At 37.1% G+C, this 14,551-nt stretch overlaps 1 protein-coding gene across 1 annotated transcript in view; it reads left to right on the forward strand.

The window, feature by feature from the left end:
- Nucleotides 1-14,551, forward strand: part of BUB1B (BUB1 mitotic checkpoint serine/threonine kinase B) — a 53,084-nt gene that overhangs the window by 20,104 nt on the left and 18,429 nt on the right. The window contains exons 7-10 of the mRNA XM_008573723.1: nt 205-419; nt 591-679; nt 8,420-8,649; nt 13,677-13,789. Coding sequence (XP_008571945.1) covers nt 205-419; nt 591-679; nt 8,420-8,649; nt 13,677-13,789 — 647 coding nt within the window. The remainder of the gene's footprint in view (nt 1-204; nt 420-590; nt 680-8,419; nt 8,650-13,676; nt 13,790-14,551) is intronic.

A 14,551-nucleotide genomic window follows, 5' to 3' on the forward strand; every position in this document is an offset into this window, starting at 1 on the left:
CACTTCCCAAGCGGCGCACTAGCGCAGTGCGCCACCGGGCCGGCCCTTCATTATGTATTTTTAAGAAATATTTTTAAATGCCTCTCTTTGATTTTATGGAAGTGGAAGTATTATTCTTGATTTGGAGAAGAATAGGTGTACCTTGCCTAGCATCTAATTTAATAACTAAAGATTTTACATGAAGTTTTAATATTTTTCTCCTAGCTCCAAGCCAGAACAGAGGACTCCAAAATCCAGTTTCTCAACAGATGCGAAGTAATTGTAGAATTACTGTTTTTGATGAAAATACTGATATGGCTTCTAGAGCAGAGTCGTCTAAGCCTACAGTCCAGCCATGGGTAGCACCTCCTGTGCCCAGGGCCAAAGAGAATGAACTACAAGCAGGCCCTTGGAACACAGGCAGACCCTTGGAATACAGGGTAAGGACTCTTAGATCAAATTTTTTGCCGATATAACAAAGACTTCAGATTTAGAGTAAAGGAGTATTTTTAGCATCTCTTTTAATTCCACTCGAATATTTAGGCATGGTCCATACCTATTATGTCAGGATGTAAAACTGTGGTAATTTTAGTTTTCTTCTTTATCTCCAGCCTTATGGCAATACGGCTGTGACAGCTGTACCCCCTATGCTTCCCAGTTTTACTCCATATGTGGAAGAGACTGCACATCAGCCAGTCATGTGAGTTTGATTTCAGGATATTTTGAAGTGAAAATTATTAAGGGTGGGCAGAGGCAATTATCCTAGTTCCCAGAAGTATTTTTTTCTATGATGAAAGTAACCAGACAAAGTTTTATGTATCCTTATGTCTGTATTCCTTTGAGTATGTTAGGACTAAAAGATGATTTGGTAATATAAGAAATAAACTTATTAATTGGGTTTATATTTACATTGCTGTAGCAAAGGTAATCACTGTGATTTAAGTAAGTTGTCTACTTTTGTTATTGACGGTAATTAGAAATTAGGATGGCTTCACCTCTTATACCTGCTCTTTCCTTCTGAGTGTCTTTTTTTCCCTTATTAACCCTTAGCATTTCTGTTTGTTTGAAAAAGTATGGTAGGTGGTGGTTAAATGGTAGGTGGTGGTTAAATAATCAAGCCAGTCTGAAATTTAGTCTAATACCTAACATTTCTAAGTTCTAATAATTGTTTGAATTCTGTGTCCCAGTGCAAGAGTTTCCTCCTAACTAACTTATAAGCCCCACCATATGCTAGGTATGATAGGAATGCAAGAATAAATAAGATTTTGGACCAGCCCGTGGCTCACTTGGGAGAGATAAATGGTAGGTGGTGGTTAAATAATCAAGCCAGTCTGAAATTTAGTCTAATACCTAACATTTCTAATTGTTTGAATTCTGTGTCCCAGTGCAAGAGTTTCCTCCTAACTAACTTATAAGCCCCACCATATGCTAGGTATGATAGGAATGCAAGAATAAATAAGATTTTGGACCAGCCCGTGGCTCACTTGGGAGAGTGTGGTGCTGATAACACCAAGGCCACAGGTTCAGAACCCTATATAGGGATGGCTGGTTAGCTCACTTGGGAGAGAGTGGTGCTGACAACACCAAGTCAAGGGTTAAGATAAGATCCCCTTATCGGTCATCTTTTAAAAAAAAATTAAAATAAATAAGATTTTGATCAAAAATTGTCTGATAAGACCTCTAGACAAAGGAGGCTATCCTTAAGAAAATCATATAAGCCTTTATAGAAATTAATAGCATAGATTTATGGATGTTTAGTTTTTCTAATGTTTCAAGTCACTGTATAAACATGAATTATATCAAAATTAATACAGCATAGAAAATGTTGAATTTTATTTTTATTTTAAATTCTTTTTCATGGGTGTCTTATTTGACCTGCATATTTTTCTTGAGGTTGTGTTCTTTTTATTTTTCCTGGCAGCTGACCAGTATGGGCATCTGAACCCTTGACCTTGGTGTTATGATACTGTACTCTAACCAGCCAGCCTAGGTTGTGTTTTTCTTAATGATATGTAGGAGCTCTTCATAGATTAAGCTAGCTAACTAAAATCTGTCATAGGAGTTGCAAATATTCATTACTTCTCTTTTGACCTTGTGTAGCTATAACTACTATAAATGTATTTTTAATTCTTATACAGTAAAATTTAACTTTGTGTCCCCATCATTCTCTGCTGGGATTACTGTACCCTAACTAATCTCCCCACTCTTCGCCATCCATCCTCTGTGCTGTTACAGGTCTACACTGCACATCTGATCATGTTGTTTGACTAATCAGAATCCGTTGCTAGTTCCCCATAATACAAACTTAGCATTCATCATAAGCCCCTTCATAGTTGGCCTTTGCTATCATCTCCAGTTTTCCCCTCCCATGTGTGGTCACACTGGACTGTAAGTCCCTGACTTGTCTAGAATAGCCTCACAGCTACTCTTACCCTCTTCCTCCACCTGGCTAATTCTTATTCCTCCTTTAGAACACTGCTTAGATGTTATCCCCTCCAGGAAACCTTTTGTGAAGCATTTCTTATCATCTGTTACCCATCCATGCATGCCCCCCTCAACCCCCTTTTCTGCCTTAGCTTAACTACGTTCTCTGTATCACTGTGTTTACCTCCTTGTTGTGACCTCCTTTTGGAGTCTTCCAACTGTTATGCCAGTACCTGCCATAGAGTAGTCATTAAATAAATGTCTTTTAAATGGTTGGATGTATGGAGCTATAAAACTAAGAACTTAGGGAAATACCGAGGGTATTTCATGGAAAGATTTGTACTATCTTCCAATCCTATTTTTCCACAAACTTTCTGAAGTATGCTCATATGTTTTGTGTAATTCCATTCTAGAGAGTATTTAAACACAAGAATTACTTGGATACCAAGGTCTGTTTTATTTTCCTCAATTCTAGATTGCTTCTTCTGCTGACTTTTTCCTTATTTTGGAGTAATTTTAGATTTGCAGAAAAGGTTTAAAGATAATAGAGAAAGTTTCTGTATAACCTTTACCCAAGTTCCTGTATGTTAACATTTTACATAGCAATGGTATATTTTTTAAAACTAAGAAATTGACATTGGTACAGTTTTATTAACTAAATTCCAGAAAAATCTTCAGATCTCACTAGTTTTTTCACTAATGTCCTGTCTCTGTTCCTGGTACCAATCCTGGATACCACATTACATTTAGTATTCTGACTTTTCTTTGACTATTATTTCCCCTAATTTTTTTAAGTACAAATTGAAAAATAAAGAACTCACTTTGTTCCAAACCAAACTCAAATCTTGTTTTATCTAAAAAGTTTTCTGGCTAGCTTTAAAATTAATTCATTTGGTATAGCTGTCTCAGTTTAGAAAACATAAGGTACTTCTATAAGAAGTTACTATCAAACAGAAAACTCTCGTGGGGGTTTTGTTTGCTTTTTGTACTATTTATGAGGTAGCTAACACAGATTTTCCAACTTGAAAACTATATAACCAGATTTCACAATCACAGCTATTTAGTGGCAGACCCAGGGCTAGAACCCATTTTCTGACTGCCAGTTCTTTTGAATTATGTGTCTTGTAATATGGTCTTTCCTATGTTAAGCTTCTAGTCTGATTCCCTAAGTTATCTTAATACTTAGTATTGAATTTCTTTTCTTTTCTTTTTTTTTTTTTTAAGATGACTAGTAAGGGGAGCTTTACCCTTGACTTGGTGTTGTCAGCACCACTCTCCCAAGTGAGCTAACCAGCCATCTCTGTATAGGGATCCAAACCACCCCTGGCCTTGGTGTTATCAACACCACACTCTCCCAAGTGAGCCATGGGCCAGCCCTTGAATTTATTCTTTTAATCTTGTGAGTAGACTGTGTTGTATAAGTAACCCTGAAAACCAAAATTGTAAGTTCTAACTATAAAATAATGAACAGAATACCTGTGAAAATCTAATTACTTCATTTTAACTTAATGGCCTCCTTTTTTCTTCTTTTTCAATTCCTCTATATCCCTTTTCCTCTATACCATTGATTTGTAGTGTAAGCTGTACATTTAGAATCACATGGAAAACTTGTTTTTATCCCCCAAATGCCCAGACCTTGGGAAGGAAAGCTTGTTTTTTAAAGCTTTTTTTTAGAAACAGCTTTGTTGAGATATAATTCACATACCTTACAATTCACCCAGTTAAAGTGTGCAATTCAGTGGATTTTAGTATATACACAGAGTTGTGCAACCCTTACCATCCTTATCAATTTTAGAGCATTTTCGTTACTCGGAAAAGAACCCTGTACCTGTTAACAGTCACCCCATTCTCTACCACCACCCTAGCCCCCAGGTTATCCCTAGCAATCACTAATCTATTTTCTGTCTCTATAAATTTGGCAATTCCGGACATTTTATATAAATAGAATCATACAATATATGATATTTTGTAACTGGCTTCTTTTACTTAGCTAATGTTTTCAAGGTTTATGTATGTTTTGATGTTTCAGTACTTCATTCATTCCTCTATCACCAAGTAATAATATTCCACTGTGTGGATACATGATATTTTCTTTACCTTTTCATCAATTGATGAAAATTTGGGTTGTTTTCACTTTTTGGCTATTATCAATAGTGCTGCCATGTATATATTTTTGTGTGGAACTTTGTTTTATTTCTCTTGGGTATTTACCTATGTAATAATATTCCACTGTGTGGATACATGATATTTTCTTTACCTTTTCATCATTTGATGAAAATTTGGGTTGTTTTCACTTTTTGGCTATTATCAATAATGCTGCCATGTATATATTTTTGTGTGGAACTTTGTTTTATTTCTCTTGGGTATTTACCTATGAAATGAATTTGCTGGGTCATATGGTAACTCCATGTTTAACATTTGGAAGAACTGTCAAACTCTTTTCCAGAGAAGCTGCTCCATTTACATTCCCATAATGTATGAATGTTCCAACTCCTTCATATCTTCATGAATGCTTGTTATTATGTGTCTTCTTGGTTGTTGCCATCCTAGTGGGTGTGAAGTGGTATCTCACTGTGGTTTTGATTTGCATTTCCCTAATAACTAATGATGCTGAGCATCTTTTCATGGGCTTTTTGGCCATTTGTATATTTAATTTGGAGAAATGTCTATTCAAATTCTTTGCTAATTTTTCAGTTGAGTTATTTGTCTTTTTATTGTTGAATTGTAATCTGGATACAAATCCCTTATCAGGTACATGATTTGCAAATATTTTCTCACATTCTATGAGTTGTCTTTTCATTTTCTTGATGGTATTGTTTGAAGCCCCAATTTTTTTTGTTAACTTTGATGAAATGCAATTTATCTGTTTTTTTATTTTTTGTTTTTAATTTTGTTTCTTTTGCTTTTGGTATCATATCTAAGAAAGCTTTACCTAATCCAAGGTCATGAAGATTTATTCCTATGTTTTCTTCTAAGAGTTTATAGTTTTAGCTTTTAGATTTAGGTCTGCGATTGACTATTTTGTGTGTGGTATAAGGAAGGAGCCCAAATTGATACTTCTGCATATGGATATCCAGTTGTTCCAGCACCATTTGTTGAAAAGACTTGTCTTTCCACACTGAATGGTCTTGGCATCCTTCTTGAAAATCGATTGATCGTGATGTATGGGTTTATTTCTAGACTCTTAATTCTATTCCATTGATCTATATGTCTATCCTTAAGGCAAATACTACAAAATCTTTCCCCCCACCACATAATCTTATTAACTGTAGATTTGTAGTAACTTTTGAAATTGGGAAGTATGAATCCTCCAACTTTCTTATTCTTTTTAAATATTGTTTTGACTATTCTGGTCTCTTTGAAATTCCATAGGAATTTCAGGATCAGCTTGTCAATTTCTGCAGAAAAGCCAGCTGGGATTTTGATAGGGATTCTGTTGAATTTGTAGGTAAATACATCTTAACAATTTTAAGTCTTTTAATCCATGAACATGGGATGTTTTTTCATTTGTTTATATCTTCTTTAATATATTTCAACAATGTTTCATAGTTTTAAGAATACAAATCTTGCAGTTATTTTTCTTTAATTAATAGGCTTTATTTCTTTAAGCATTTTTAGTTTTCTAGAAAAATTGAGTAGAAAGTACAGTACAGAGAATTCCCATATACTCCGTCTTCCCCAATCCTGTACACAGTTTCCCCTAACATCTTGCATTAGTGTGATATATTTGTTATAACTGATGAACAATATTAAAACATTATTATTGACTAAAGTCCACTGTTCATGTTAGAATTCACTATAATGTGTTTTACATTTCCATGGGTTTTGACAAATGCATAATGTCTTGTATCAATCATTACAGTGTCATACAGAATAATTTTATTGTCCCCCAAATCCCCTGTGCTCCATCTGTTCATCACTCCCTCCCCTTGCCCCCCCAATCCCTGGGAACCACTAACCTTATCATCTGTACAGTTTTGCCTTTTCCAGAAAGTCATATATACATGTAGTTGGAATCATATAGTATATAGCCTTTCAGACTGGCTTCTTTCACTTAACAATATAATATGAATTTAAGGTTCTTCCACTTTTTTTGTGTGGCTCAATAGCTTATTTCTTTTAGTGCTAAATGATATTCCACTGCATAGATGTACAAGTTTGTTTATCCATTCACCTACAGGAGAACATCTTGGTTGCTTCCAAGTTTGGGAATAAGGTTGCTATAAACATTCATGTGCCAGTTTTTGTGTGAACATAATTTTCAACTCATTTGGCTGGATTGTATAGCAAGACTAAGTTTAGTTTTGTAAGAACATGCCAAACTCTCTTTGCATTCCTACAAGCAATGAATGAGAGTTCTTGTTGTTCCACATCATTGCAAGCTTTCGATGATGTTAATATTTTAGATTTTAGCCATTCAAATGTAGGTATATAGTGGTATCTCTTGTTTTAATTTGTAGTTCATTTAATGGCATATGATGTTGAGCATCTGTATTAGTCTGTTTGTGTTGCTATAACAGAAATACCTGAGATTGGGTAATTTAAAAGAACAGAGGTTTATTTGGCTTATGATTCTGGGACAGCTGCATCTAGCACGGGCCTCAGGCTGCCTCTACTCGTGGCAGAAAGTGGCAGGCAGCCAGCTGATACAAGCAGATCACATGCGAGAAGTGAGAGAGAGAGAGAAGGTGCCAGGGTCTTTTTAAACAGCCAGCTCTCGCTGGAACTAATAGAGCAAGAACTCACTCATTAATTCCCCCTCCCTCAGGGAGAGCATTAATCTGTTCATGAGGGATCCGCCCCCATGCCAGTTTCCAACACTACCACATTCGGAATCAAATTTCCACATGAGTTTTGGAGATGACAACACATCCAAACTCCATCAGCATCTTTTCATATGCTTATTTGCTATCTATATGTCGTCTTTGGAGAGGCATCTGTTCATACTTCTTTATTTTAAATTTATTCTGAAGTATTTTATTCTTTATGAAGCTATCATAGAATTTCTTAATTTCATTTTCATATTGTTCATTACAAGTGTATAAAATACAATTGACTTTTGTATATTGATCTTATATCCTCTGATTTAGATTAACTCATTTATTACCTAATAGTTTTTTAGTGGATCCTTAGGATTTTCTATATGTAAGATCATGTCATCTGCAAATAGAGATAGTTTTACTTCTTCCTTTCCCATCTGGACTCCTTTTATTTATTTCTTGCCTAATTGCCCTGGCTAGAAATTCTAGTTCAATATTGAATACAAGTGGCAAGAATGGATATCCTTGTCTTGTTCCTGATTTTAAAGGGAAAGCATCCAGCTTTTCACTGCGAAGTATGATGTTAGTGTGGGTTTTTTATAGAGTCCTTTATCAAGCTGAGCAAGTTGGGGAAGCTTTTTAAGCATGTAGATGCTTGGACCCTACCATTACAGGCTCTGATTTAGTAGATCTGGGAAGGGCCAGTTATCTTTAGTTGTACAAAGGTATATAAGTGGTTCTTAACCATAGCCAGACTTGAAAACATCTGCCCTATCCTGATTGAGGTATCTTGTTTTGTTCATTTCAAACCTTATATCATTCTTTCCCCTCAGCTGAGAACTTTGAATTTCACATCATCAAGTCCTTAATGCTATATTCCTAACTCTAATTCTTTTGGATACTAAACAGTGCGAAATGAACCATATTGCATAGGTGGACTTTCTTTTATATGCTGGGTTTGATTAAGATGTGATATTAAGATTTATTTTCACCTATAAATAATATAATCTACTTGATGATCCTTGCTTACAGCTAATTTCCTTCTTCATCATAGCAGACGTAGTACTCAGAACATAATCACTGACAACCCTTATAAGTTATTTTTACCCTCTTTTCTCAATCTTATTTATTTTTTGTTTTTTGAAATGGATCACACATAGTCTTGCTACTGATATTGTCTATGTGTATGGCCAAAATATGTAAGAAATAACTCATTTTGACCCATATGGTAAATAATAATTATTTTGCTCCTTTAGGACACCATGTAAAATTGAACCTAGTATAAACCACATTCTAAGTACCAGAAAGCCTGGAAAGGAAGAAGGAGATCCCTTGCAAAGGGTTCAGAGCCATCAGCAAGAGTCTGAGGAGAAGACAGAGAAGATGATGTATTGTAAGGAGAAGATTTACGCAGGAGTTGGGGAGTTCTCCTTTGAAGAAATCCGGGCTGAAGTTTTCCGGAAGAAATTAAAAGAGCGAAGGGAAGGTGTGTGTATTGATCTAAATTCTAGTTTGTGTTGGGCCGGCCCGGTGGCGCACTGCTACAGTGTGCCGCTTGGGAACGCGGTGGCGCTCTCGCCGAGGGTTCGGATCCCACATACAGACCAGCCGCTCACTGGCTGAGCGAGGTGCGGGCCCAGCACTGAGGGTTGCGATCCCGTTGCTGGTCCGGTCCGGTACCGGCGCGACACTGAGGGTTGCGATCTGTTGCCGGTCACGAAAAAAGACGGAATAAATAAATAAATAAATAAATTCTAGTTTGTGAAAATAACTTAGTTGTAGGAACGTTGAGCTGTGTTGCCGGTCACGAAAAAAGACGGAAAAAATAAATAAATAAATAAATTCTAGTTTGTGAAAATAACTTAGTTGTAGGAACGTTGAGCTGATATATTAAGTCTGAGGAAAACCCTACATTATCCGTACTTTTATGTGATGTTTCTATGTTTGTACTATTTCTCTCTGTATATAAGCTGAACTCCCATTGCCACCTTCCACAAAAACTGCGGGGGGCAGAAAACTGAGTCTATGTTTAGAAGTAAAGGAGGAGGAGAAGCTCTGAACTAGAAATAATTCATATTCCTGAACGCAATAAGCAGACAGCTATGATCCCATATGTGCATGTCATGCCTCCCCATTAAGTACTTGTCTTAATGTTGACTGAAATATTTCACTTTACCTTTGATACTCTGCCTGAAATTTCTCCAAGGACTTATTTAGATGAACATACTCAGTCCTACCTCAATCATTTATATGCTAGTTATTTGTATTGTTTCTTAAAGATATCTTTTTTTCTAAAATAAGGGAAGCTTTACTAGAAATTGAGAAACCAGGAAATTTGGGGAAATGAGAAACAATTCTGATTCTGAAGCCTGGAGTGCTTGGAAGCAAGAGGTAGGGCAGAATGGTCTAAAAGTAGGGAAGCGTGGCATTTGAGGCTTAAGGCATCAGAAGGTGAGGAAGAGTAAGACGGTACAGAAAATGAGGTGGGTGAGGGTCCAAAAATAAACTTCATCTATTTAGACATTTTGACTAGGATCTATAGCAGGAAAGAAGAAAGTAATGTTTCTTTATCCACAGATATCCTGAATAACCTACTGTTGCAGCTCAGCTCTCTTAATAGGATGCGGCATTTGTGAGGGTAGCTGGGAAACTTAACCATTACTTATAATTCGAGGAAAAATCTTTTCTGTGTTCCAGATGACAAGAAGTAAAATTCTCTAAAGCAGACTGTTAGAAATTTGGAATTGTGTTCATTTGTTACATCAACTAGTACCTTCCAAGACTGGCAAAAGTGCTCCGGGTTCAAATATTTATTGAAAAATGAAATGTATGTGTCTAAGTAGGAGAGAGGGATAGTTTCAAACCAAAGAGCTAGTTGAGTAAGGCTTTTAAAAAATGGGAACCACCTTAACAACGAAATAGGCCAGGAGGGTGGCCAAGCATGAACTGGAAAAAAGAAGTGGGTATCTAGATAAAAACTATTTCCGTAAGGGAAAAACCTAGCCTACACCAGGTATACAGAAGTAAGATGAAAGTACATTTTATTCTCAGCTAGTCAAAGAAAGACCTATGCTAGGGTTAGGTGGGATTTGAGTGGGCAAAAAGAGGTATTGATTTGAGGATTTTTTCAATACTGATTTCCTAAGCTGATCTCTGAATCTGTTTCATGAACTTGTAATTTTCCATCTGTGTATAATTTGTACCCTCATAAATCCTCATGCCTATAAATGTGAGTTCTTGTTACTATTGAAAACTGGCCTCAAAGACTGTTGCTGACTACTCCTGAGAAGGGAGGAATATAAGAAAAGAGGAAGCTACAGTCAGGGCCTAGAGAAAAGGTCCTTCTTTCTCCCCATTGCTGCTTTTTCTATTTCTCCCTCTTTCTTTAAAAACTAGCTTCTTTCAGATTTATGTCCTCTAATTTTTTTTCTACCTCCTGAGCCTTTGTACTGTTCTCACCTCAGACTGGTCACTCCCCAGCATTTATTGACTAAGCACCTGGTTCAGTGTCTTTCTTTCTACCCCTATACCACCCAGTACTGTGGCCTCTCAATTTCTTGGCTACAACACCTCCTATGATCTTTTGCCCAGCCCTACGTATTATCCCCTCCCATGATCTTACTGTTAACCTTATCACCCAATAACAGTACTATCATAGAAGTCTCTATTTTGAAGGTCCTGTTCTTTGACCACCTTCTTTTTAACTCACTCACTTTAGGACTATACTCCCAGAATTCTTTGGCCTCATTGAAATTGCTAATTCATCCCTAACACTTGTATTTTTTTATTGTTCATTACCATCTTTATATCCTGATTTCCTTTGTTCCCAGCCTAGAGTAATGATCAGTCATTATAATCACTCCACTGTAAATACTCTTAACCCCATTATCCCCATCTCTCTTTTGTATTCACCTGGCAAAACCTGAACCCTGGTTAAATTCAGCTATCTACTTACATTTTTTACTGGCATCCAAGCAGTTTAACTATAACTGGAGAAAAATGCACCTGTATATACTGGTCTCACTTTAAACTTATGACCATAAATCTCAAATGGGCATTCACCAGTGCCTAGCAACTGGCATCCAAGCAGTTTAACTATAACTGGAGAAAAATGCACCTGTATGTACTGGTCTCACTTTAAACTTATGACCATAAATCTCAAATGGGCATTCACCAGTGCCTAGCAGTCTTACTAGCTTATAGATTAATTTCTTCTCTCTGCTGAACAACTAATTTTTTCTCGTATTGTCAAATCTACACCACTTTCCCTCCTTAGCTATGGTCTTACTTCATACTTCATTGAGAAAATAGAAGCAATCTAATGGTAACTCCATTTTCTTATCACCATCAAATCTACCATCTTGCCTGCAATCTATACCCTTGAATGCAATCTGACATTCTTTCTTTTAAAATTGTTAAAATTTCTCTGTTCCTATCAAAGGTCACGGTCCATTTGGGTTTTAGAGCTGTGTCCCCTCTTACTTAAGAATTTGGCCCTTACAGTTTTCTCCCCTCTCCAGCATTTTTCCCTGTCTGCTAAGCCATTCATCATCATACAAGTATATTCTCCCTTTAGAAAGTCTTCGATTATCCCAGTATTCTTCTCCAGCCATTAGCCTGTCTTTCTACTTCCCTTCACAGCAGAATTTCTTGAGAATTGTAATCAGTCTTCTTTACTGCCCATTATTTCCTCAAGCATCTCTTCTGTTCCAGTGAGACAGCTCTGGTCATGGTCATGAGAAACCTTTTTGTCAAATCCAGTGGCTGTTAATTGGTTCTGATCTTGGTTTGGCACAGTTGATGAAATGCTTCTTTATAAAATGCTTCTTTTGGCTTCTTCTTTGATGTGTCTTCCCTCTCAGTTTTCTTTACTGCTGTTCTTCTCATATAGGACTTCTTCCTGAGGCCCAGGATTGAGTCCTTGAATGTTCCAATTATATTCTCTTTCTACAACTATCTCTAGGAAGTCTATTAAATACTATTTACAAGCCATAGACTCTCAAATTTGTATCCCCATCCCTGACATTTCACCTGAACTCCAGACATATTTAGTTGTATTTGGCTACCCTAATAGGCATTTTGAACTCAAGATAGCCAGGACAGGATTACTGATATCTGCCATCTACCACAACTCAAGCTTCCCCATCTCAATACAAGGCATCACCATGCACCCAGTTGTTCAAGACAAAAATATCCAGGTCATCTTTGATCCCTCTTTCCATACCATTACCCCACGTTTGATGAATAAGCCTATCGACTCTATCATCAAGATCTTTCCCAAATTTTTAATTTATCTTCATTCTCATTGTTTTTATCCCCCTACTCCTCCCTCCCAAATTCATACGTTGAAATTTTAATTCCCAAGGTGATAGTATTAGGAGGTGGAGCCTTTGGGAGGTGATTAGGCCATGGGTGTGGAGTCCTCATTACTGGGATTAGTGCCCTTATAAAGAAGGTCCCAGAGAGACTCCTCGCCCCTTCCACTGTGTGAGGACACAAGAAGGTGTCATCTGTGAGACAGAAAATGGGCTGTCACCAGACACTGAATCTGCCAGTGCCTTGATCTTAGACTTCCCAGCCTCCAGAACTGTGAGAAATAAATTTCTGCTTTTTATAAGCCACCCAGCTGTGATATTTTCTTATGGTAGCCTGAATAGACTAAGACATTCACTGTTACCTTAATCCAAGAAATGGTCATTTAGTTAGACTACTGCAGCTAGACTTTCAGCCTTCATTCTTGCCCTACCATAATCCATTTTCTTCATAGCAAAATGATCTTTTTCAAAAGTCAGATCATGTCATTCCTTTACTTAAAATTCTCCCATGTTTTTCTGGTATCTTATAGTACAATACAAACTCTTTACCCTAACCTTCAAAACCTCACATGACCTAGCCCCTCCCTACCTCTCCAACCCCATCTATTACTATTCTCCCTTTTACTGCCTGCTACCACACTGGCCATCTGGATTCTTGAACACGATCTTGTTCTCGCATGAAGGCCTTTGTGCTAACTAATCCATTGGCCTAGAATCTTTCCCTAGATCTTTATATGACTGGCCCATTGTCATTTAGGTTACAGCTTTAAAATGTCACTTTATCAGAATGATCTTCCCTAATCACTGATCTTTAGTAGCCTCTGACCTCCATCCCCTTACCCAGTCACGCATTTTCGCATCACCTATTTTATTTTTTTAATGCTGATTTTCTTGTTAATTTTTGTGTGTGTGTTTTCCTCAAATTTGAATGTTAGCACCACATGACTGAGGACTTTGTATTATGCACCACTGAAACCTAAGTACTCAGAGTTGTGCTTGGCACCCATTAGTTATTCAATTTTTTGGACTGAATACATAAAAGAATAGAGGACTACACCTCATGTTGAGGACCTTGCTCAACTTCTATCATTTTCATCTGTATTATTAATATATGTTGAGGAAATGAGCCCTAAAGGCAGTTTTTGACAGAATGAATTGTTGTACAGAGTAATGCCTGAGCTGACTTTACTGTTTGTAGCCGAGCTGTTGACCAGTGCAGAGAAGAGAGCAGAAATGCAGAAACAGATTGAAGAGATGGAGAAGAAGCTAAAAGAAATCCAGACTACTCAGCAAGAAAGAGCAGGTGATCAGGTAATTTTTCTTTTTTTTAATACACAAAACAAATGCTGTTGAAACAAACTTAAATATAAAAGTATAAAACTTGGGCCGGCCCGGTGGCGCACTGGATGGTGCGCCGCTTGGGAAGCGCGGCGGCGCTCCTAATACACAAAACAAATGCTGTTGAAACAAACTTAAATATAAAAGTATAAAACTTGAAGTCCTGCCAACTCCCATTCAGAGTTTTGGTAGTTTCTTAGCTATTAGCAGCAGCAAAGTTGAGCAGAAAGGTAATTTAACAGGTTACTTCAAATGGAATTTGTGGCATGTGAAATAAGTGGTTCAATTTATTTACTTATTTGTTATACTCTAAATCATTATTTTGTTAATTCTGACTTTTTATTCTAGTCATATTCCATTAAAATTGGTTAACTGAAGAAATTTAGTATTTGCTTGGCATTGCTTAGTTGAGTATAGCAGTATGAGTTTATAATAAGAACATAAATTATTGGAAAGAATTTTTGTGGTACAGACATTTTCTATGGTTAGTGGATATCTAGGGAAAGAGGTTTTTTTTTTTTTTTTTTTTTTCCCTTTTGTCTTTTTTTACTGACTGGTAACGGGATCGCAACCCTCGGTCTTGCGCCCGCACCGCGCTCAGCCAGTGAGCGGGAACCGGTCTCCACATGGGATCCGACCCCTCGACGGGAGCGCCGCCGTGCTTCCAAGCAGCGCACTCTCCAGTGCACCACTGGGCGGGCCCGGGGAAGAGTATTTTAAAGCTGATGTTGAAGC

This window comes from Galeopterus variegatus, unplaced genomic scaffold (genome assembly GCF_000696425.1).
Source record: "Galeopterus variegatus unplaced genomic scaffold, G_variegatus-3.0.2 Scaffold959, whole genome shotgun sequence".
NCBI lineage: Eukaryota > Metazoa > Chordata > Mammalia > Dermoptera > Cynocephalidae > Galeopterus > Galeopterus variegatus.